The following is a 25,149-nucleotide window of genomic DNA, read 5'->3' as shown; positions in this document are numbered from 1 at the left end:
TTACGTGGATTTATACCTATAAAGCTTGAACTTAAAAAACTTGACAGCTCAATAAAATCATTCTTTTGTAATTTTGAGTTAAACATATTAATGGGGCATTTGGACTCCTTTAGTTGACTGGCACGGTGGAAGAAATACAAAGAGAAATACTTTATCCCTGGATTCTACTTGATTAACCTCAAAGATTTCTTGTCTGGTACTAAGCAACTTGTAATATTTGAAGGTAGTAACTATTGGTTCAAATTGGTTTACTTGAATCTTTAACTAGGGTTTCACCTTTCACGTGCCCACGTCTGGCTTCTCTTAACAGCTACTGAACACTTTACTTAGCGTTTACCAAGTTCCAGATTTCCTTACGAAATACCTGCATCTGCCTTAGGGATTCTATCTCTGACCAATAAGGTGCTGGGACATCTGGTTTGCTATGCACGTTTTATTTTAATAATTTTTTAAAGATATTAAAGACCACGTGGGTAGTAAAAGTCACCAAGATGCAATTACAGGACTGTATTACGCATGTTACTCATTATGTACTTTTGCTATCACATGTGTTCACTCTGGCGATAAGGGGGGCAAACTAGGGGTGGAGCAAGAATGTGGCCCCCAATGTTGTGATCCTCCCCAATTAGTAGCTGTAACTTGAATATTGTTCAATGTATTCAACAGACAGCATATTCTCAAACTAGTGACGTGGCCCTCCCTAAAGATACTTCCCACAGTAGAAGAAAGTTTGATGTGACAGAAGGATTAACAGTGGAAATTATCACGCCATCTCTGGGATGTGGCTTTTTAAAACTGTGGGCTAAGAGACATGATTGCATATGGAAGCAAGAGCCTATTACAAAAGATAAAGGTCAGACATGATGGTCCCAAATGAAGGGATGCTTAATGAGGATAATCTTGGTTAATTAAAAGAAAGAACAAAAAGGTAAAGAAGGTAAATGTTGCTTACCCTATAAGCATCTGTTTGTGGCATGCACTGCTGTAGATTTACATGCTTTGCATACTCCTGCCTTCTAGTGTTGGGTCTGAATATGTGCAAATTGTTTTTCTTCGAACACATCTTTCAAGATATAAGGTAGAATGACTCGTCCTCTTGTTGGTAATGCGCATGGGCATCAACTCCCCTGTTAGATTGTTTTTCCGCTGGCGGGTGAGAATGGAGTGTAAGGTGAGTGTAGGTAAAGAAATGTCCATGTGTATACAAAGTAAACTGCAATGGCCACAGGTGTAATACCATTACGGGGAGGATGGTGGGCGGTATGTGAATCTACAGCACTACACACCACAAACAGATGCTTACAGGGTAAGTAACATTTTCCATTCATGGCATGTATGCCTGTAGATACACATGCTTTGCATAGACTGCAAGTCAGTCCTCCTCAGAAGTGGTGGCTAACCTGTGGGTGATGCAGTTATCTGGAAAAGTGTACGAAGCACTGTCTGACTTACATTAGCTTGTTGGCATGCTAGAATATCCACACAGTAATGTTTAGTGAAAGTGCGTGTTGTAGACCAAGTAGCTGCTTTGCATAAGTCAGTTATTGGGATGATTCCTTGGAAAGCCATGGGTACTCCTTTCTTTCTAGAGCTTTAGCGTAACACGTTTAGATACACTTAACTATCCATCTGCCAATATCTGATTTGGATGTAGGCTTTCCTTTATGAGGTGGTGAAAAAGCAATAGCTTAGTGTTCTTAAAAGTTTTAGATCAATGTAAAACATAAGGGTTCTTTCAACATTTAATGTGTGGAGAACCCTCTTCGCACCCGATTCTGTTAGAGGGGATAAAAAACAGCAACTCAATTGATTGACGTGAAAGTCAAACAACTTTTGGCATAAATGTAGGGTGGGTGCGGAAGACCACCCTGTCTCTGTGGAGCTGGAAGAAAGGTCCTTCCAAGGTTAATGACTGGTGCGCAAGGATATGAACAGTGTGAGCCCGGATGCAAATTGTATTTTGTTTGGCATCCAGTTGTTCTTGGAGTCTATGGAGAGTGGGCTCCACTTGCTTGCTGTAATCGAACTTGGAAACCTGCTTTGAAGATTTCCGGTCCGACCCAGATTTCAGATTCAGTACAGAAGAGCCACTCGGCATCAAAGCAGTGGACATCGATGATGGTCTGCTCGGCACAGAGGGCCAGATGGCCATGGAAATGGTTGATGCAGAAAGCTTCAGCACAGAGCTGAAGTGCATCCAATCCAGTTATTCGGTGCCAATCTGGACCAGAAGGTATTGGTGGACCAAGGGCCCCTGTCTGTTGTTCCAGAGAGGTAGAGTATTTTTTAAGGTGTTCGGTGCGGTATTGAGGGATGGGGTACCATCCTCACGGTTTGCCAAGCCGGAATTTCAAAGTCAACTTCAGGGTCGAAGTCCGAACTGCCCTCGTTGGGGAACGCCGCTTCTTTTGCAACTGACTGTTGCGGGTGTTCCTGTTCTTCGACACACGTCCGGCATTCTCAAAGAGTCTTTTTAGATAAGGAGCAAAAGGCCTTACAGTCCACCTCTCTGTGTTCTGGAGATAAACACAGGTTACAGACTAGGTGTAGATCTGTTTGTGGATACATTGCGTGACAGAGAGGGCAGTAACACAAGGGAGTTTGTTCCATCACAAGCAAGGTAATTCTGAAGAACTTGATGGAGCTGAAGATAGGTCGTGAAGGTCGAGGCCAATTAGAAGCTGTGGGATAATTGAACCAACTCGATGAGCGAAGGGATATGCGAAATGCAGAGTGGAAAGTGAGAGCAAAACAATACCAACAAAGGGAATAGTGTTTGACAAACCGAAAAGAGCACCGTGATGGTGTTGAGTCAGAGCGCAGGCAGAAAGAAAACAATCTAACAATGGAGTCGATGCCGAGGTGCATTTATCACTAAGAGGAGGAGCCACTCTACTTCGTGACTTGAAAGACTTATCTGAAGAAATTCAACTTGCACACATCCAGACCCAACACTAGATGGTAGGAGTATGCAAAGCAGCTGTATCTACAAGCAAAACATCCCTCAAACAGTTGACAGCAATGGAAAGTTTCCCTCAGATGCTATGAGGAAGCTCGGAAACAACATGAATAATCACACATGTGTAGTTTAGTACAATCTTCAGCTGGAATTTGTAAAGGGGCACTAAATGGAAATCTCCAGCGCCATCTGACACAATTCCCAAGGCCTAAAAACTAATCACAAGTTTTAGTCCCCCCAAAAAAAGCAACAGCAAACATTAGGGCCATTTGTACTAAAACAATTACAGAAGGTAGTCAAGAAGGTAGAATCTGTGTGGACTTTGAGCCAGCTCTCAGTTTACAGTACCCTGACTAATGAGGATATCCACCATTTGACCTTGCATATATAACAAGTTGAAAAAGGATGGACCTATTATCAGAAGGGCACATGTTAGAATGAAAGGAAATAGAAATAAAGGGAGATAGAGGTGGCTGACTAGTTGTTCGATGCCATGGAACTTTTCCATTTCTTGGTTATGCAAGTTGGTAGAACCTACAGCAAGGAGCAAGTAATACAAAGCAAAGGTGGTCCAAGCGGAGGTGGTGATAGAAATGAGAATAGGAAGGATCCTTTGATGACCATATCCTTGCAGGCAGTCTCCCGTCCACCGGGACATAACAAAACATTTATCTCTGTTCCTTGGATGAATGGAGACTCACCGTTAGCTAGGGACTTATCATCCTTTATGGAAAACCCTAAGAAATTTAATACAGTCCCTTCAGAGCATCATAGTTTTTTTTTTATAACCTATCCTATACAGACATCAACGCACTGATGGGAGCCTCTAAGTGAGGAAGAGGACCGTCCGAACAGGCTTCGAGAGATTCAGCAAATAATTAATGATAGCAGCAGAGGTTTGGAATTTAATAAGAATAGCACTGCAGAGTGAGCCTGGACTAGGCCAGACATTCTCTCCAAGTCACCCCAGTGTCTATTAGTCGGGATTGTGGAATTCCGCATATCCCACAGAGGCATAGTCAGAGGTCTCTTCCTAGTGTTATCAGCTCCTGAGGCAGTGTGGGTTTCCCACACTGGTCAAAGGGTGGCCTCGAGTTTCTTTCGGATCTTACTTGAAGTATTATTCAAAGGCACATGTAAACAAAGAGGAGGCGGCTCTGCATTTTAGTTTCACTGGCATGTCTCCACTTTTATTGCATTAAAAAAGTACTGCGATGTTTGCCTTTATCCCATGGAAAGCAATAGAGTGGAGCAAGGAGCACAGCCCCCATATTGTAGTCCATTACTAAACACACAGATTGATGTTATTCAAATGGGACATTTGTTCACTAGGGGGTGGAGCCTTTCCGTAGTGTACATGCAGATATTGGGACACTAGCCAAACTACTGTTAAAGGAATATATTTCTAGATATAGAATCCCACTACAGGTGGACAGTGTGCATGTGACATTTTGCTGATAAGAAGTTAAGGAGGCTGGTAAAGTACTGAACATTACTCAGAGATTCAACTGTCTCTACCACAGCCAGTGGCTGTGGAACGTTTTAATGAAATTTTGAAAAAGGGACTGGTGAAGATTTGTGCAGAGACAACCTAAAATGGCTTAATGCCCTTCCTTCAGCACTCAGGAAAATGTGAAGTACAACAAATAGGATGAGCCTTACCCCCCCCCCAAGACGTAGGGGTACACAGGCCTATGATATGGCCAGTGACATTGGTTGGTAATTTGCTCGTGAAGGATGAAATCATACTGGACTATTGAACGGCATTGTTAAAGCCTATTTAAATTATTCATTCCCCGGTATCAGCAGCTTCCCAAGAGCCACTCACAAAATGTTGTTATCGACTACAGCCTGGAAACGGAGTCAGTGTGAAGGTCCACAAAGGAAGTCATTCTAGCATGAACGGTGAAAATACCCTTCCAGGAGCTGCTAGATGACAATACTGCAGTGAACTGCCAAGGACAGGCCGCCTGGGTGCACAAGACTAAGTGAAAGTGAACTTCCGAATCTGCTGAAGGCAGACCTGGATTCAGTGGAAATGCCTGTAAACTCCCCCCACCCCCCCAATGTGCAGTCTTTAGAGAAAGGCCATGCAACAATACAAATGAACCCTCCGTGTATCACTTGCACTCGACAAAGAAAGATAGGAGAGAAAACAAGGAAAATGGTTAAGTACTATATGTTGTGATGTTTACTGCAGTAAGTCCCCAGGGGGCTTATATATTTTCTACCGCTATAAGCATAGGATTCTCTACTGATATCTTAAATCCTGTCCGTCTTTTTCAAGCAACCAGTCAATACCTATCTTCAGCTCATCGATGGCTACAGAAAAAAACTAAATGTAAGCCAGTGCTTTGTTTATGCTCACGCGCCATGGAGTCCTGAGGAAGGGTTGGCAGAACAGGCTATTTCTAGCTTGTTATGTAACAAGGAATGTCGTTCTGTATGCATACCAATACAACTAATCCTTCCCAAGGGCTAGGTAAGGGATGGAATGTGTGTTAATTTGGTGACCCAAAATGATTCAGAAATAACAGGTTTGGAAAGAGTAATAAAATAAACAGAAACTATTATTTGGGTCACAATTTTTCTGTTCAGTTCCTGAGGTAGCCACATTAAAAGGAAGGGCTTTTTTTCAAGAAAAAAAAACAAACGTCTTTTGTACTGACATTTAGCCCATTTAAAAGTGCTCCCAATTTTGACAGATAAGGAAACTAAGACCAATCAAGATTTTCCATGGATCACACATTGAGTCGAGAGGAGGCGACAGAACAAAATGCATTGCATTTTCTAGATGTGGACAGACTCACAGGTCTTTCCAGCCCTAGAACTACCACTTTCTGCATACACCCAAGCCACTACATAGAGAGGCCGAAAGGTAGATAACTGCTTATATAATGAAATAACAACCCTGGCCTAATCACACAGATTTATCAGAGCCTCTGATGTGAGAATGTTGCCATAATCTCTCCACCCCCCCCAAAAAAAACAAATGACTTCGCCAAATATTGACAAATGCCTCTGCTGAAAAATGCAGTACCAGGTAGAGTTCTGAACACGTGCTGCTTGCACTTTTATATATGCCTCTAGGGCTTTGCACAACGCAAGTGTGCAGCATAGGCCTATTTAATATGAATGCATGGTGAACTAAATTGTCTATAATTACACTCATAATTTACACCTCAGTAAAATAGAGGAGGGTGCTCTGGTTCTATAAAGCATGTGTTATTATTTATAACTGCATACAGCTAGAAAAGAGTGCCTACTTTTGTTACCCGTGGGTAAAATGTTCCAATTGCCTTTAGCCACAGTGGCAAGTAAAATCACAACTATTGAGATAACACACTGCTCCATAACCATGCTGGTCCTAAAGCTGGGTTATTTGCTGCTTGGGCACAAGTCAGAAGGTTCCTAGTCATGCTAGCTGGCTGTGACATCTGCACAAATGTGGAGGAAGTCGGACACTCCATCCCAAAGTCCTTCCCATGACCCATCTCAAAAAGTCTGAGATGCCACCGTAACTGATGAATCGATTAAATAGGTATGCTATATTTACTTTAAGTTAAAGGATTTTTATTTTTTAATAGCAGGACATGTAAGATAATAGTAAGCCCAGGGTTTTGGTCAAAATGTCATTTGGACTATTTTGAAGAGAAGATTCAATGAACAATCATGTTCTGTTATAACAAAGAGACAAGTCTGGAACATCTCCTCTAACATACCTCACCCGTACTCCAGCCTCTGGTAAATACATTTATATTGATTACAATAATGCTTCAGTTTGCATGCTTATAGTTTGCTGAGCTTTACCCACCTCTGCAATGGACACTTTCTGTTGGAGGTTTTTAATTCGACACTTTAATCCATCAACATCATCCTGCAAAGGAAAAATGCACATTTGTACCATAAAGAAAAAACTGCAAACAAAAAGCTTTATTTGTAAGAATTTTCTTAAAAGAGAATGCCGACTATGCAACCATTATTTTGTTGATTTTGCACAGTTACAATCTTGGAGTAGGCCACCAAAAAGGAAAGGGAAGGGAAGGGGAAAAAGCATGTGATGTGGAGGAGTGGGGGTGGATCTGGTGAGGAGGAGAAGGAAAGTAAACACTGACAAGTAGCTTGACCAATGGGGAGCAATTTAAGGAAAGCAATGGAGTGTGGGACGTAATTAAAAAAAATGACAAAAAAGCAGGGTATGCTGGGGAGGAATGCAACAGATGAGCTGGAGACAATTTTGAGAGCACATGGGGGAAAGCGGCACATTGACAGATAGTCAGAAAGTACATCCTCTCTCAAAGAGTACTATAGCTGACGGAAAAAAAGTAGTTTCCTTAATATGAACAGTAGGAAGGATACAAGTCAACAGATCAATAGGACAGTAAATAAGCTGTGCTCCACCAGAGGGACAAACACAAGAAGGAAAACTGTAGACTAAGATGTAAGCAAATTAGTTTAACTAGAAAGTCAACCAATGCTAAACAGTGGGCTGACCCAGAGTGCACTGTAAGTATTAATATTGTCGAGAATAGTTGTTTGCCAACAGATAGCTTAAAACTGTCTGTAGGTGAAACCTAATACGGCAGTGAGGTTTCAGCGTAACAGCATTTTACAGGGCACACAATCATAAACCCCCTAAACTATTCAACATTAAATATGTACCTGTGCTCGTTGTAGGGTGCATTCTGCCACCTTCACCTGATTATTGTACGCCTCTAACTTCTGACTGAAATAAAAACATAAAAATATAATTTAGTTCTCTTATTTCATGATTACACTGTTACAAATAATGTAACTGAGCTTTATATGAAGATTTGCTTCAATCCTCATAAAAAGTCTTCATTTTGGTATTTGTACAAATCCATAAAAGATTATAAACATGTAGTGCACAAGTAAATCCAATCAACAATTAAATAGGCTTCTAATTTTGACTGCTTCAGTTAAAAAAATGAACAATCAAATAACAGTTGAATTCATCAGTCAGTAATTGTAAAAATATCAATGGAGGGCAGTATAAAAATCCTCTCAGAACAGAGTATAAAAAAAAAACATATTGAAATGAAGGGTATTCAGGGAAGAATCCAAGTTGCAGCCACAAGGACCTAACTTTTTGATCTCTATCGATCTATTTTGGACCTCCAATAGGTGGTGCAATAAATTGAACCTGAACCTTGTTAACAAGAAACTATTATAATTGGTGACAAATGTAAGCTAAGTTTCAGATAGATGCATTGTTTTTAAGGGCACATACACGGGTATTAAGTTTTCGTTAAATTTAGTCCTTCTCTATCTGCCTGGCGCAGGGTAAGAAACGTTTTGTGGGTCCAGATCAGATTTAGAAATCTTTTCAGGGCCAACAAATCACGAGGACTCTTGGAAGCAAATGAGGTCTTGATGTGTTTTAGCCATGGGATCAACTGCACTATACCAAGGGAAGGACAACCCCGTAGTAATTCCCAATATAGTTTGGTCTCAGGCCTTGATCCAATCTCAAATGGGGATGAAGAGCTAATACATCAGAAAGATAACTTAATCCCAGGACTTTAGTTACTACGTAACTTTGAATACAGTGGGGCGTAATCAGGAAGCATCTGAAGAATATATTTTCCATGGTTTGTAACAAAGTGCCATTAATATAACCCAAGATATCACTACCAAATGCTGCTGCAGTCACAAATATGGACTGATACATTTTTATCAAAGCTTTCAAATGTTTTTTGCTCAAACTGAAGGCAAAATAAGAAACTGAGGCAAAAGAACATGTAAGCAGATTTTATTAGCTCTTCAAAGGAGAGACTAGGCACCAGCCTGTCATCCCTAGGTATGAAAAGGAGTTGGCCCTAAATAACAAGAGTCCTTGATGGCACTGCTCTAAACCTAGTAGACAGAGGCCCGACCACCACACCAAAAGAACGGTTATAACTGGTAGTTCGGTCATAGCGTCCATAAATGCAACAAATGAGTCCAAAGGTTTTTGGAGACCCAATGCAGTTCTAGCTAGTAGGATTGCATAGTCTGCTTAGAGTAACACTGGAAGGGGACGTTTTCCTGCATAAGAGAAATCTATCCCATTTGTTAACAAGGTAATTTCCAGGTTATTTACATATCGTGTAACCAAGAACAAAGCCCAGATGCCCTATTAACCCCTTCCCTGCCAAGGACGTAATGGTTACGTCTGTGGCTACGGTGCTGAGGCGCAACCATTATGTCCTGGGACCAGCCCTCGGGGGAAGGGGGAGTACTAAAAAAGAGGCATAGGGGAAAGGAAAGGGTTTTCCTTTCCCTCGATGTCTCTTTCAGCATTCCTGCTGCATGATCGCGATGCGATTGGGCAGCAAGAATGCCTACTAGACACCAGGGATTTGTGTATGTGTGTGTGTGTATTTATGTGCAATATATGCTATGCCATTTCTGCCCGCCCCCTGTGTGTGTTTTGTGTGAGGGGGTGGCTCCTTGGGTAAGGGTCGCCCCCCCAAAGGGGCAACATAATCTATGCCATTTCAGACCCTCTTGGGGGCAGATTGGCCTATTTGTTTTAGGCCCAACTGCCCCCAGGGGAGGAAGAAGCCATAAAGGTGCCAGGGATTTTTTTTTCTTTCCTTTTTTTGTGTTGGGGGGTACTCCCTTTGGCAAGGGTCACCCCCCCAATGGGGGCAAAGCACTGTTGGGTAGTTCTGCCCCCCTTGTGGGCAGATCAGCCTACTTTTTTTAGGCCCATCTGCCCCCAAGGGGGACAGACTCCACTTAGCACCAGGGATCATGTTTCTCTCCCTCTTGGGTAAGGACCCCCTCCCCTCGGGGGTCAGATTTAGGCTATTTTTTTTAGGCCCAGAAAACACTAGACACCAGGGAAAATATATAAGTACTTGGTAGCGGGGTGTTTGTCAACTGGCAAAGTATTTGCATTTGTGATTATAACAGTTTATTTCTCCTTCTTGTTCTAGTTCAAAGCTTTTGCTTCCTTTGCTGTGGCTTGTTGTAGTTTTAGCAGTGGTTGTCCTGCGGTTTGCGTAGTTGCAAGCTTTAGGTAAGTAAATAAATATACTCCAAAGGAGTATTTTTGCCATGCATGAATGACATGATTGTAGGTGGTGTACTAAATGCAGGATTGTGTGTGAAATTGTCCTTAGATTTATGCACAATTATATTTGTGTTGTCTTATGACTAATTTGCTTTTCCTTTTTCTTTTTAGTGGGATATCATTGGTTATTGCTGTGGCTGTGCAGAGTAGTTGCTGGTGAGTCTAGCTTTTTCAGGCAAGTGAGTGGTATAGTTTTTGAGTTTATACCTCTTAGTGATAAAGCTACACTTTATTTATTACTTATCTTACACAGTGCTGGTTGTTGGTGATGCATTTGGCCAGTTGCTTTTTGTAGGAAGGATCGTGGCTAGCTGTAGGATGACCACTCAGCAGGTTGTTGGTGTGCTTTTTGAGTTGTCTTCTGACCATGATTATAAGACTGACTCTGCATCTGAGGCAAAGGAGGAAGTGCAAAATTCTGGAAGGGAATTTTCTGTCAGAGAGGAATCATCTGATGATGAAGCCACACTCAGTGTTGATGAAGTGCCTGTTTTGGAGGACGACACTGAATTGCCAATGGTGCAGCAGCCAGCGGCTGAAAGGCTTCCCATTGGAAGACCTGACACCTGGGTTGCACCAAACATGGAGCAGCCACAGTTGCCTGCCTTTACTGGTTTCCCAGGGTGTAGAGTAAATACGGAAAACTTTTTGCCTGTCAACTTCTTTGAGTTGTTTATGGACGATGTATCTTTGGAAGAGATTATTGAGCAGACTAATGTGTATACAGAGCAGTATTTGAGGGACAACGCTGCCAGACTTAGGCCACACTCTAGAGCTAGCCAATGAATTCCCACAAATCTGGAAGAGTTGAAAAAGTTATTGGGTTTAACTTTTTTGATGGGGTTGATAAGGAAGCCATCACTGTCTTCATATTGGTCTACTAGTCCCTTGATGGCAACTGCTATATTTCCTGTCATCATGAGTCATAACCGGTATGAGCTTCTTCTTCGGATGTTGCATTTTGTAGATAATGCTTTAGCCTTGCCACAAGATCACCCTGATTCTGACTGACGTTTTAAGATTAGACCTGTCCTTGATCATTTTGTAGACTGGTTTTCAGAGATCTATGTTCCAGGCAAAGAAATATCTGTAGATGAGTCTTTGGTCCTGTTCAAGGGTCGTTTGGTTTTTAGGCAGTACATTCCTAGCAAGATGGCACAGTATGGAATTAAATTGTAAATGCTGTCTGAAAGTAGTACAAGATAGGTTTAGAATTTCCGGGTCTACACTGGTAGGGATTCCAGTATTGACCCCCAGCCCCCCGGTTGTCTGCCCACTTTTGGAGTTAGTGAGAAAATTGTGTGGGAACTTCGCAGACGACGGTTTAACAAAGGTCACCATTGATATGTAGATAACTTCTACACTGGAGTACAGTTATTTAATGAATTGTTCAGAGTGGACACTGTTGCTTGGGGCACAATAAGCTCTAATCGGAAAGGCTATCCAAGAGAGTTTGTCTGTAAAAAAAAAATATATATATTGAGAAGGGACAGTGCAGTGCCTTGCGGAATGAGCTGTTAGCTCTGAAATTTATAGCCAGGAGGCATGTGTACATGCTAACTACCATCCATGATGAGAGTAATTCGCCTGTGGCTGTTTGGGGTCAAGTTGCTGAACTGCGCAAAACTGTGTGCATTTTAGACTACAATAAGCACATGGGTGGTGTTGACTCAGTAGATTAGAGGTTGGAACCTTATGCTGCTGCTCGTAAGGCTTATGTTTGGTATAAGAAATTAGCGGTTCACCTGTTCCACTTGGCAACTTTTAATGCTTTTATTGTGTTCAAGGATACTTCTCCAGAGTCAAGGATGACATTTGTGAAATTTCAAGAGTCTATCATAGCAAACCTTGTTGTGCTGGAACAGGCAAGAGTTCCTAGAGAAGCAGTGGTGGAGGATGTGGCTAGATTGAAAGATTGTCACTTTGCTGAGCACATTCCTCAAACGGCCAAAAAACAGACTTTCCTGCAAAGAGATGTAGAGTCTGTGCTCGAAGAGGTATCAGGAAGGAGACTGGGATGGACTGCCATGATTGTCATTGTGTGGGTGAATGATTCAGGAGCTACCACACGCAGAAGACTTATTGGGAAATACCGTGAGCATAAACTGCTGTTTTATATTTTCATATGTTCAGTTTCACGGTTGGCATTACTGTCATGTATTTAGTTAGAGCTTTTGTGTTTGTAGTTTTGTACTTATTTATAATTACTGGTTTCTTTGTTGTTTAAAAACAACAACAAAAAGTGATGGCGGTGTCCATGGACTGACGCTTGGCTGCTGGTGTGTGTGGACTGGTGTTTGGCTGGCGGTGTGCGTGAGGCGGCGCTTGGCTGCCGGTGTGCGTGGGGCGGCACTTGGCTGGCGGTGCCAGCCAAACGCCAGTCCACACACTCCCATCAGCTGGTGTGATTGCTGTATCAGGCATGGGGGCGTATGAAAGTGATAGGCCCTTGAATGGCGCTGTCTGTTGATGTGAGTGTTGTAATGTGCTGGGCCCGCAGTTGGCGGCGTGAATGGTCTTGTGCATGTCATGTATGAAAGATGTGTGAATGGACTGTAAAGCGTTTGGTGCCTTGACGCGGCTTTACCGCTCACGAGCTGTGAGTCATTGGTTCAGTTTTTTGGCTTTCCAGTTATTAACAGTGCATTTCACTTTTGTGAAATCTCTTGTTAATAAAATTTGATCTACTGAATCATCACTCACCCTCGTGCCAAATCCAACCAGTATGTGTAGTAAAAATGACAACACCTGCTCTGCTGTAATCAGGCGTCACAGCACACCCGTGATAAGCTTGGTGTTTTGGGTGGACCCCGATGATGAAGCATGCCACCAACTTGGTTGGTGGGTGAGGGGTCTTTTTAACATACCTAAAGCACCTATGTTTTTGGACAGGGTGAGGCCTTCATCTAGGGAAACCTACCAAACCCAGACATTTTTTTAAACTAGACACCCCAAGGAGTCCAAAGAGGTGTAGCTTGCATGGATCCCCAACATTTTCTTACCCATTCTCCTCTGCAAACCTCAAAATTTGCTTGAAAAAGCATATTTTCCTCACTTTTCTTTGTAGGATCACCGCTCCGGCACAATTTTCCTACCACCCAGCATTCCCCTCAGTCTCCCAAGTAAAATGATATCTCACTTGTGTGGGTCCCCAAAGCAGAGTCAGCCTAAAGATGTATTAAAGAAAAATATGTGCTTATCCACTCGCTGTGCTATCCCCTCAATCTCTACAGGTTTTTGGCCTTTTTCTGTTGTAGGCACCTGGGCCACCCACACAAGTGAGGTACCAATTTTATCGGGGGACTTAGGGGGAACGCTGGGTGGAAGGAAATTTGTGGGTCCTCTCTAATTGCTCGACTTTCTGTCACCGAAATGTGAGCATAAGGTTTTTTTTTTTTTTGCCAAATTTTGAGGTTTGCACAGGATTCTGGGTAACAGAACCTGATGAAAGCCCCACAAGTCATCTCATCTTGGATTCCCCTAGGTGTCTGGTTTTAAAAAATGCACAGGTTTGGTAGGTTTCCCTAGGTGCCGGTTGAGCTAGAGGCCAAAATCCACAGCTAGGCACTTTGCAAAAAACAGCTCTGTTTTCTTTGGGAAAATGTGATGTGTCCACGTTGTGTTTTGTGGCATTTAGTGTTGCAGGCACTAGACCTACCCACAAGTGAGGTACCATTTTTATCGGGAGATTTGGGGGAACGCTGGGTGGAAGGAAATTTGTGGCTCCTCTCAGATGCCAGAACTTTGTCACCGAAATGTGAGGAAAAAGTGTTTTTGGGCCAAATTTTGAGGTTTGCACAGGAATCTGGGTACCAGAACCTGGTGAGAGCCCCACAAGTCGGTGTTCATGTTGAGTTTCCTGTCGCGAGCATGAGGCCTACCTACGCAAGTGAGGTACCATTGTTATCTGGAGTCTTGGGGGAACACAGAGTAGAAAAACAAGTGTTATTGCCCCTTGTCTTTCTCTACATTTTTTCCTTCCAAATGTAAGACAGTGTATAAAAAGACGTCTATTTGAAAATGCCCTGTAATTCACATGCTAGTATGGGCACCTCGGAATTCACAGATGTGCAAATAACCACTGCTTCTCAACACCTTATCTTGTGCCCATTTTGGAAATACAAAGGTTTTGTTGATACCTATGTTTCACTATTTATATTTCAGCAAATGAATGGCTGAATACCTGGTACAGAATGAAAATCCATTGCAAGGCTCCGGGTACCTAGGGTTCTTGATTAACCTACAATCTCTACAGTATATATCCCCGCAACCAGATGAGTCCAGCAGACAAAACGGTATACTGCTTTCAAAAATCTGACATCGCAGGAAAAAGTTACAGAGTAAAACGTGGAGAAAAATTGCTGGTTTTTTTCACCTCAATTTCAATTTTTTTTTTTTTCTTTTAGCTGTTATTTTCTGTAGGAAAACCTTGTAGGATCTACAGAAATTACCCCCTGATTAATTCAGAATTGTGTCTACTTTTCAAAAATGTTTAGCTTTCTGGGGATCCAGCATTGGTTTTACACCCATTTCTGTCACTAACAGGAAGGAGGCTGAAAGCACAAAAAATAGTAAAAATGGGGTATGTCCCAGTAAAATGCCAAAATTGTGTTGAAAAATTGGGTTTTCTGATTTAAGTCTACCTGTCCCTGAAAGCTGGGAAGATGGTGATTTTAGAACCGCAAACACCTTTGTTGATGCCATTTTCAGGGAAAAAACCACAAGCTGCCTTCAGCAGCCCTTTTCCCATATTGTTGTAAAAAAATGAAATTTTTGCTGTATTTTGGCTAATTCCTTGGTCTGCTTCAGGGGAACCTACAAAGTCTGGGTACCTCTAGAATCCCTAGGATGTTGGGAAAAAGGACGCAATTTTCTAGTGGGTAGCTTATGTGGACAAAAAGTTATGAGGGCCTAAGCGCAAACTGCCCCAAATAGCCAAAAAAAGGCCTTACACCTGAAGGGGGGGAAAAGGCCTGGCAGCGAAGGGGTTAATGTACACCTCTTTTAACCTGGAATGCCTGAGTACAGGAGCCATTGTTATTATCATGAACAGCGGCGGACATGTTCATATGAAGATAAAATGAAAATAACCAATGGCTGCATCCACTCCCAGGATCAGGAGAATGTTTCATAACCTGTCCCTATTAACTCTCAAAGGATGAGGTGAGATCCCTAAAGGCCAAGTGCATAGAACCTGGTTTGGCTACAGTATACTTGTTGATGATATGGTACATATTTAGGCACTGGTCGTTTGTGCCAAGCCAGGCCAGGCCTAAACCCTGATTGCAGATTGGATAGAATATGGTTCTCCTCAGCCCAATATGTTAGCCTATTAAGGACCATCCATCAGCCCAATAACCTTTACTGCAGAGTCAACTAGTGATACTGGTCTGTAGTGGTAGGCTTGGTTCTTATCTCCTTTTTCAAAGACTGGTATTGTTGTTGAGGTTACCCAAGATGAGGGGATCTCTTTGGTTGGCAGTCAGGTCACCCCCTGTACAAGCAAGGATCCTCTCTCTAGTCAGGGTAAAGGAGAATCACCCTCAGTTAACCCGCACACCCCCTTGGTAGCCTGGCACAAGCAGGCAGGCTGGACTCCAGAGTCTAAGACGACACAGGTTTCGAGAAATAGGAAATATCTAGACAAAACTAGCCCAAAATGACAAAAATCCAACACACACAGGTCAAGTTATTAATTTTAAAAGCAAGAGTCTTAAATCCTTTTGTAAACAGGTAAAACACTTAGCGTTGAAAAGTACCTGGGTAGCGTCAAAATAACATGCACGGGTGAGTGTGCATCAAAGGTTAGCTGTGCGTCGATTTCTCACCCGCAAGCAAAACCGTGCCTCATTTTTCCTTCTCCGGTCGGGTCGGTGTATGACGATTTTCCTCTCTGTAGGAGAGCGGTGCGTCGATCCGGGCAAGTGCTGCGTCGCTTTTCACCACCCAACAAGGTTTGCTTTGAAAATCCTGCCGCGCAGCATTAGCAAAACCACGCTGTGTGGGTTGCGATGTTACCAGCCTTCGTTAGCGATGCGGCACGTCATTTCTCCAGCCGCGTACGTCGATCTTCCAGCCGCGTTGCAGAGGGTAGATCTATTTCAGCCACGGAGCCGGCGGCGCATCGTTTATTCAGCCACGTCTCTGTGGTGCGTCGTGTCTACTTCTCCGGTTGGGTTGGCATGCGTTGTTTTTCCTCTCCCCAGGAGAGAGATGCATCTATCCGGGCAGGCATTGTGTTGTTTTTCCACACCCAGGAAGGTTTGCGTTGAAGATCCTGCTGCACAGCATTGGCAATACTGTACTGTGTGGGTTGTGAAGTTACCAGCCTCCGTTAGCAATGGTGCATGTCGTTTCTCCAGCTGTGTGCCTCGATCTTCGAGCCACGCTTCAGGCAGCACGTCGATTTCAGCCACGGAGCCGGCGGGCGTCGTTTCTTCAGCCACGTCTCGGAAGTTGCGTTGGAAATTTCCCTGCACGGCAGTCTGTATGTGGATTTTCAATCTTGGTCTGCCAGCTTCACCTGTCAAAGTCCCAGGAACTGGATAGGGCACCACTTGGCAGGGAAGGAGTCTCAGCAGAGAGTCCAGTTGCTGGCAGGGAAAGTCTTTGATGGTCCTGAGACTTCAACAACAGGAGGCAAGCTCAGGACAAGCCCTTGGAGATTTCATCACAAGCAGGAATGCACAACAAAGTCCAGTCTCTGTTTCCTCGCACAGCCAGAAGCAGCAACTGCAGGAGAGCTCCACAAAGCACAGGCAGGGCAGCACTTCTCCTCAGCTCTTCTCCAGGCAGAGGTTCCTCTTGATGTCCAGAAGTGATCTAAAGTCTGGTTTGGGGTGCCCTACTTATACCCATTTTGACCTTTGAAATAGGCTTACTTCAAAGGAAAGTCTCTCTTGTTTGTGAAATCATGCCTTGCTCAGGACAGGCCCCAGACACACACCAGGGGGTTGAAGACTGCATTGTGCGGGGGCAGGCACAGCCCTTTCAGGTGTGAGTGACCACTCCTCCCCTCCCACCTAGCACAGATGGTTCATCAGGATATGCAGGCTACACCCCAGCTCGATTATTGTCACTGTCTAGAGATATGTGCAAACAGCCCAACTGTCAAACTGACCCAGACAGGGAATCCACAAACAGGCAGTCACAGAAAATTGCATTTTCAAACACACAATCTTAAAATCAACGTTACTAAAAGATGTATTTTTTAATAGTGAGCTCAGAGACCCCAAACTCCACATGTCTATCCGCTCCCAACGGGAATTCATGCTTTAATCATATTTAAAGGTAGCCCCCATGTTAACCTATGCGAGGGATAGGCCTTGCAACAGTGAAAAACGAATTTGGCAGTATTTCGCTGTTAGGACATATAGTACACATTAGTATATGTCCTACCTTAAACATACACTGCACCCTGTCCATGGGGCTACCTAGGGCCTACCTTAGGGGTGTCTTACATGTAAGAAAAGTGAAGGTTTAGGCCTGGCAAGTGGGTACAATGCCAAGTTGAACTGGCAGTTCAAAACTGCACACACAGACATTGCAGTGGCAGGTCTGAGACGTGGTTACATGGCTACTAATGTGGGTGGCACAACCAGTGCCACAGGCCCACTAGTAGCATTTGATTTACAGGCCCTGTGCACCTCTGATGCACTTTACTGGGGACTTACTAGCAAATCAAACATGTCAATCATGGAAATCCAATCAACAATACAATTTGCACAGAGAGCATATGCACTTTAGCACTGGTTAGCAGTGGTAAAGTGCTCAGAGTTCTAAAGCCAACAAAAACAGGTTAGAAAAAATAGGAGGCAGGAGGCTAAAAGATTGGGGATGACCCTGCATAAAGGAAAATGTCCAACACAGACTAACTGCAGCATTCTTTAACTACATAATTTCTCACCTAGCTGAGCAGTGGGACCCATAATTAGGATTCCACATTTAAATCATGAGGGATTCCATCGGGTCCAGGGGCTTTGTTTTTGGTTAACAATGAGATACTCTCATTTACTTTCTCCAGTGATAAGGCTTATCCTGAGTTGTCTGCATGAGGGTGGCACATCCTTAGAGGAGTCTGTGGAAGTATGGTTGTAGATTTCCACAAAATGTCTCACCAAGCTGTAGGGTGTAATAAGAGAGCAGGGGAAAATAATGCAGTTTATAGTCCTCCAAAACAAAGGACTGTTCGTCTGAAGGGTAGCTTTTAAAAGTTGGTCCCAGGCTTAGTCCTTCAGAAACTTTTTTGCACCTTTTGATCCCCGATTTGTCGTTGGACCGACAGCTGGCTATCAACATTGTATTCCTTTGGGCAGGTCCTAAGCACTGTCTGCTGGTTTCTACGAGCCCTCGAACATCATTGTCAAACCATCTGTTTTTTTGAGTAGTGGTATTCAAACACTGTACAAACAAGAAGTCAAAACCATTATGAGCTATAGAGACAAAGGCACATAAGATATTGTGATACAGTGAACCAACATTTAGACATGTCTCACAATACGAAACACAGACAGAAAACAACTTGTCCATGAAGGTCTGGGCACAACCTTTGACTATTTAAGTCTTGTTCCCTGGTCAGCCAGCTTCACCCTGCTGCTAAAAGTTTGAGGGCCCTCTCCTTTTTGAAATACCCCAAACCAGGGAGAGAGAGACTGGAATATGGCCACTAATCCCACTGTGCTGGATCTTTATATCTAGTATTGAACTAAAGACTGTAACTGAAACAAATATGAAACCAATAGTGAAAAGGCACCCTCTGCCTGTGAAGGTACGGGGCGCAGGAGTAACCCCATGAAAAACAATTTTGTTAAGGGAGAGAACTAGATGAAATTAATTAAGAAGGGTGTTTGAAAATTCGCCTTGTACATATAGTGTTCCAAATGAAGAACTCTATTATTCGTACACCTTAAGGTTAAACTGGGACACGAGTACTTGCCCTAACAAAATCGCCCAAAAGCATACCCTGGTTGCTTCTAAGGTCCAGCTCTTATTATGTCAAATGTTGAGCTGTAATGATATGAAATTAAACCACAGTATAAATGCACAAAAATTCACCACTGAAACACAGGCAATCTTTTCAAATGGTACTGTGACAGAGGCATTTTTCACCTCAAAGAATTTTCTCGCAACTCGTGTCACATTGCTCGGAACCTCATGTATAATACCAGACTTCCCTTACAGGCCAGGCTCCATTGTCTCTGAGCTACTGCGCGAACAGAAACGGCTGCGCTTGGCCAGGCCAAACAAGAGGTAGCAGTGGGAGGCGCAAATGTCCGGAAACTGTTACACTCGGAGATGAAAAAACATCTTACCCTGTCCCAAACATTTCCACTTAGTACACAGTTTGAACATTTGTTTTTAATTCCTTTGTCTGATTCACGTCTCAGGAGAGATGCGAAAAACTGGTCATTTATGTGAGATGTGCAGCCACTGTGGCACAATGCTGTTCCAGTGTTTACATCTAGAACCAGATAATACATATCTCGCCAACCTGCCAGATTACTCTTGCAAAATTAGGCCTGGCTGTCTATAACTACAGGCATGTGTGTTTTTTCTGCGCCCAGTAAGTCGGCTGTAACTATTTGTCCATACCCTGCGGCCAGTGCTATAACCCTCATAGATATTGGACTCGGATAAGAGCTTGCCCTTTTTTTTTATTTTTTTTATAAAGATCACTAACTAGTACTGATGATGATCAGTAATTTGTTTTCTTCAATGTTTCTCAAATAGCCACTTCTCAGAATCATCATGCTTTTGTGAATATAGCACTAATCACGTTCGTTATTTTTATCGTATATCGGCATCCTTGCTCTACAAACCTCGTTTTGAGGACTACACATTGCGAGTTATTTTATAAATACATTTTAAATGAATTTTCACTTGTCTGGGGTGCCCTCTCGGGGTTACAGTGTCCCCTGCATGGCTTCCATAATTTGTTTTCTGCAATACAAGCTCGGTAACACCACACAAACCACAATGGATCATGTAATGACAGCAACAACATTTTCAGTCAATCAGTTTTTTGGTGTAGCCAGCGTCTAACAACTTTATTTCAGCTGCTCATATTCAAGCCATACAATAAAACAACACTTATTACAAAAAGTGTAACACTTAGACTCGGAGACATATCTTGTGCCAGCCCGCAGCTAATGCATGAAATGACGTTCAGCATCTTCTTCTATGTAGTTCGTTTTCGGTTGACTGGCTAAACAGCTGATAAGGGATTACAACGTGAAGGCCTTCACCAAGTTTAAAAATGGCAATACACATAATAAAAACGGGTATAAACTCTGCTTAAAATGTAAAAGTTTGAGGCCCTACCCCACAGGTATGCAAGATTCGATAATGTTTTTGCAAAGTCGCAATTATGCAAAATTAAGATAAAACATGTCCTGGATAGTACATTTTTTGCTTTTAGACAGCACAAGTGTATGGGGCTGTTAGACGAAAGACGTTTTAGGAACTGTGTAGCGGCAGAGCGTGTAGGATAAGTAGTGCACTTATGTGCAAAATCACGGAGAACCAGCAGTTTTCAAGCGGTTGGGAGCGGTCTGGGCAGTGAATCTCCTTTTCCTTGCGGAGTAGATGTATGAGGCTACTGGGCCAAAGAACAAATCAATCTTCCCGAAGGCAAAGGGATAGGGCTGCCTTACAGTGCCCTATGTTATGACTGGTAAATAGAGGTTTTAGATACATTTTCCTGGCTGGAAGGCACTTTGTGCAAAGTAACATGAAATTAAATACGCAAATCAAACGCCTTGTTTGTAACTGCAAGCAGCAGATTCCTCGTAGTTGTTTGACCAGTCTTTGGTGGTAGTTTTGATTGGCAAAATGTCCAGTCTAAATTAGATGTACAGCGACCTTTTCAGTGCCAGAAAGACCGTTCTTGTAGGCTTCAAACAATATACTGGATTTAACCTCCACGAGCAGTGTCAGAGAGCCCCCCTCTTCAACTCTCATGAAGGCCCTGAACCTGTCCTTTAGTAGTTGCAGACTTCAGGGAGCCACTGACTCAGGACTGTTCCATAAGATCTCTCAGCCCAGTGCCGAAAGGGTGCTTGAACTATAACTGAACCAAGGCAGCCTTCTCAATCTGCTACTTGCCCAAATTTCGCTCATGGCTTTTACAGAGAAGGTCAGATCGGATTTGGTCCATATACACCCCAGAAGAGCACTGGCTTGAGGGCTAGGAGCAATTTAATAGCCTCATGTCCATCTTTAGTGTGACCACTGGGGTCCCAGGACCCAGGCAAAAGAGGTTGCACAAAAATCTATTTTCTACCTTCCATGGCCTATTGAGTTTTTCAAACTCTAAAGTTCTACACCGGAGGAGCTTGACGCCACAGCTTTCATTTGGTAGGTGCGGAGTGCTGGCTCATGAGCCATCGGCCACATTTGTGGGAGAATCGGAGTACAGCGCTGTTATACTGAGATGGAGTTGCTACACTTTTGGATAGCTGAGAGGCCAAGACCGCTTTTTGTCAAATTGGATTCCCAAATAATCATAATATTGTATTCCTCTAAGAGACGGACAGTAAATTTTGAAAGTAGAGTTCAAGGATTCCCGAGGGTTCACTATCAAGAATTTTGTTTTTGCCGTATTATCTGGAAGTTTTTGAAGATGCAGTAGTTTGCAAATCCCTTGAGCAATTTATGCATCGATAACCGTGGATAATAAGAAAACTGCGTTTTCGGCAAACAGCAGTATTGAGAATTTGTCGCCTCAGAGGAGTTGTGGGTCCAAGATAAGCTTCAGTAGTTGGTCACCTGTGTCGTTAATAAAAAAGTTGAATAAGAGCGGTGCAAGTATCCAGCCTTGTCTTACATTCCACGTTATATAAACACTGGCCATCAGTTCTCCTTCTTGGCCGTATCTGACAGCAACTGTATGATTAGGATGTCTGCATCCATGCATGAAAAAAACCAAAATGAAGAGCTGGAGCAGTAGGTCACCCGTGGAGGGCAGGTGCCTTCCCTAACTTGTGTGAATATCCGCTCTACTGCCCTCAAGTGCTTTTCACTTGTTGAACGATACCCAGTCTGGCAGCCCAGCTACAGTGGTGGGAGGGGCTGTGGGTGCCTATGCAGTGCCAAGCTGAGGTGAGAAGGGGTGTGGCAGTTCTGTTGTGACTCGGAGACCATCCTGGGCTGCAGACGGGCTCAGGTGGCAGCCTGGTCATGCCCCCTGCTGTCGCTTGAAGGGCAGAGCTGCGGTATGCTGGCCCGAGGAGACAGAGCACAGGGCCTGGTATTGGGGCTACAAGTCCATTGTTGGAGTGTCAGGCCTTCAATGAATGCCCAGAATTAGTTAAAGACCGGTCCCAGGAAAGCTTGGAGGCAATCTGCCCCTACGTACATTAGTGAACACTAGCAACTACTGCCATTGCTCTGGACAGTTTGCAAAGTTAGCCCTATTGTATGCCACCTGGATTGCAGATGGGCTGATGGGGCATAACTATGGCACACTGCTGAGGCACTGGGGCTTGCCGACTGCATTACCTGCATTCGTCACCGTCTCTTATGACTACCACCTGTGGGCAACTAGGAGACGTCCACGTGCCATCCTGCTCCGACCCGTACAGACACACCCACTGCGAGGCCTACTGAGGCTAATGGACAGTGGGTCGTCTGGTGGCCCATCGAGGGGACATTCTAATACGCCAATCTGCTGAATATTGCCACCCATGATGGGGAAAGCAACCACAATCAAGCCAAACTGAGCTTTGATGCTAAGAAAGCGTCCAGGGCCATATCTGTTGATCGGGCAGAGGTGCCTACTGATGTCAGCAAAACAGACATCCATTCACCATTCCTGTAAATGCAACAGAGACTAACCTCCAAAGAAAGCAAGATCAACACTCTGACAAAGAGTTGACACAATGACCACTACTTTGGCAAAGCAAGACAATCAAATACCTGCAGCTGAATCTCTAATATCTGCAATCAAGGATTGCACATCTGGTGTCCATGAAAAATTACTTAGTATGCAAAAGTTCTAGATGTATTACAGGCAAAAACCAAAGATCTAGAGGCCACAGCCAGGAACAACAATTTGCGACTGTTGGGACTCCTTGAATCCTCAAACACAGGCAATATGGCTGACTACATAGGAGGTCTTCTTAAACGCCTCTTCTGTGCCAAGGCTTTTTCACTGCTATTTGCAGTCTAACATATTCACCGTTTATTGAGACAGTGACCACCTCTTGATGCACAACCTAGACCTGTTATAGCGTGGCTATTTAATTACCACAACAGTCCTGCATCTGGCCAGGAGCGGCAGTCCCTTCTCTACAACGGCACCACACCATCAATCTACCCAGGCTTTACCCAGAAAGTGCATGAGGTCAGCTGTATTCCATATGTCGAACAAGCACAAACTGCAACAGCAGGGCATCTCCCACGTAATGCTGTATATGGCGTGTCTAATGATCACCTACAGGAACAGGCTATATATCTCCAACCTGCAGTCTGCCTCGCAGCTCCATTGTAAGCTTAGGCTGCAGAGGCCAGCCCCATCTGGCAGTCAGTTGGACCCTTCAGAGGCAGAATTAAGCGATGTAGAGTGAGAACAGATAGCAGATACATCTGTCGATGTCATGCTCACTTTGTCATGATGCCGAACATTCCCTGCTGACAGTATCTCCACACCAGAATCTGTCCCTTGGTGGAAGCTTTGTCCAATCAGCTTTAATTGATTTCTATTTACCAGTGCAATGTATAATACCTTCACAATGCAGAGCTGAGGTATCCACCTTCTGACTACATAGACGACTCTCCGAATCTACTTGTCTGAAATGCCCAAATGAATGCCAGATGAGCAACCCCTTGGAAAGGAGGTGCTTTCAGCTGCTACTCTGGTATCCCCCAAAGTGAACTCCCCTGAAGCAGTCATCCCATGGCTGGTGTCAGTCATGTAGTGTACTGCAATCATAATGCAGTGAAACAGATTAGGGTGGGATTACTTCTCTGACAGGTTGGGGCAGCTACTGTGGACCCAAGGGTAGGTCGCTTCCCCTGCCGCTGCAGCTCCTCCAGCTCCTCCAGGTTCCTGAGTTCCTGAGACCCACCTCACAGTAAGTACCCCCCACCTCCCAGCCCCTCGCTCTGCCCCGCGCTACTCACCCTCTCTCCTGCTTCTGCTTCTTTTCTTCTTCTCTGTTCTTCCTCCTCGCTCCTCGTCTGTAATCTTCTTCTGTACTCTTCTTTTCCCCGTCTTCTCTCTTCTTCCTCATCTTCTTCTGTGGTCTTCTGCCCTCTGTTCTTCGTTTTCTGTATCTTCTTCTGTGGTCTTCTGCCCTCTGTTCTTCGTTTTCTGTATCTTCTTCTGTGGTCTTCTGCCCTCTGTTCTTTGTTTTCTGTATCTTCTTCTGTGGGCTTCTGCCCTCTGTTCTTCGTTTTCTGTATCTTCTTCTGTGGTCTTCTTCGTTTTCTGTATCTTCTCCTGTGGTCTTCTGCCCTCTGTTCTTCGTTTTCTGTATCTTCTTCTGTGGTCTTCTGCCCTCTGTTCTTCGTTTTCTGTGTGTTCTTCTGTGTTCTTCTGTTCTTCCGGTCTTCTGTTCTTCCGGTCTTCTGTTCTTCCGGTCTTCTGTTCTTCCGGTCTTCTGTTCTTCTGGTCTTCTGTTCTTCTATCTTCGGCTCTTCTGCCTCCTCCGTCTTCTTCTCCCCACGCCTGCCCTCCTGCTCCTGCCTCATCCCCCTCCCTCACTCGCATCCCCCTCTCTACCTCCCCTATCTAACCCGTTCACTATCTACCTCCCTCGCTCCTCCTATCTACCTATCTCTCTATCTCTCTATCCCACTATCTAACTCCCTCACTCTCCACCTCCTCCTATCTTCCTATCTCTCTATTTCTCTATTTCTCTATCTATCGATTTCTCTATCTATCTATTTTCTCTATCTATTTCTCTATCTCTCCCCCCTCCCGCCACCCCCTCTATTACCTATCTTCGTATCCTCTCACTCTACCTCTCACCCTCACCCACCTCTACAACCCACCCCTATCTTCACAACCCTACTCCTATCTTTCTCCCTAATCTCCTAAACCTCCCAACACTCACCCCCCTCCACCCTTAAACCCCCCACCCCCAGCTCTTCTCACTCTACCTGTCCC

General features: G+C 43.9%; 1 protein-coding gene across 3 annotated transcripts in view; it reads right to left on the bottom strand.

Moving 5' to 3' along the window:
* LOC138250244 (cytoskeletal protein Sojo-like) overlaps window positions 1-25,149 on the bottom strand; it is a 196,605-nt gene that overhangs the window by 8,516 nt on the left and 162,940 nt on the right. For all 3 annotated transcript variants that reach the window (XM_069204882.1, XM_069204883.1, XM_069204881.1), the window contains exons 7-8: window positions 7,622-7,685; window positions 6,774-6,836 (exon numbers count right to left, since the gene is read on the bottom strand). In XM_069204882.1, coding sequence (XP_069060983.1) covers window positions 6,774-6,836; window positions 7,622-7,685 — 127 coding nt within the window. The remainder of the gene's footprint in view (window positions 1-6,773; window positions 6,837-7,621; window positions 7,686-25,149) is intronic.

The sequence above is a fragment of the Pleurodeles waltl genome, chromosome 8 (genome assembly GCF_031143425.1).
Source record: "Pleurodeles waltl isolate 20211129_DDA chromosome 8, aPleWal1.hap1.20221129, whole genome shotgun sequence".
NCBI lineage: Eukaryota > Metazoa > Chordata > Amphibia > Caudata > Salamandridae > Pleurodeles > Pleurodeles waltl.
Note: the sequence above shows the minus strand (reverse complement) of the source record. Positions and strands in the feature narration are given on the sequence as shown.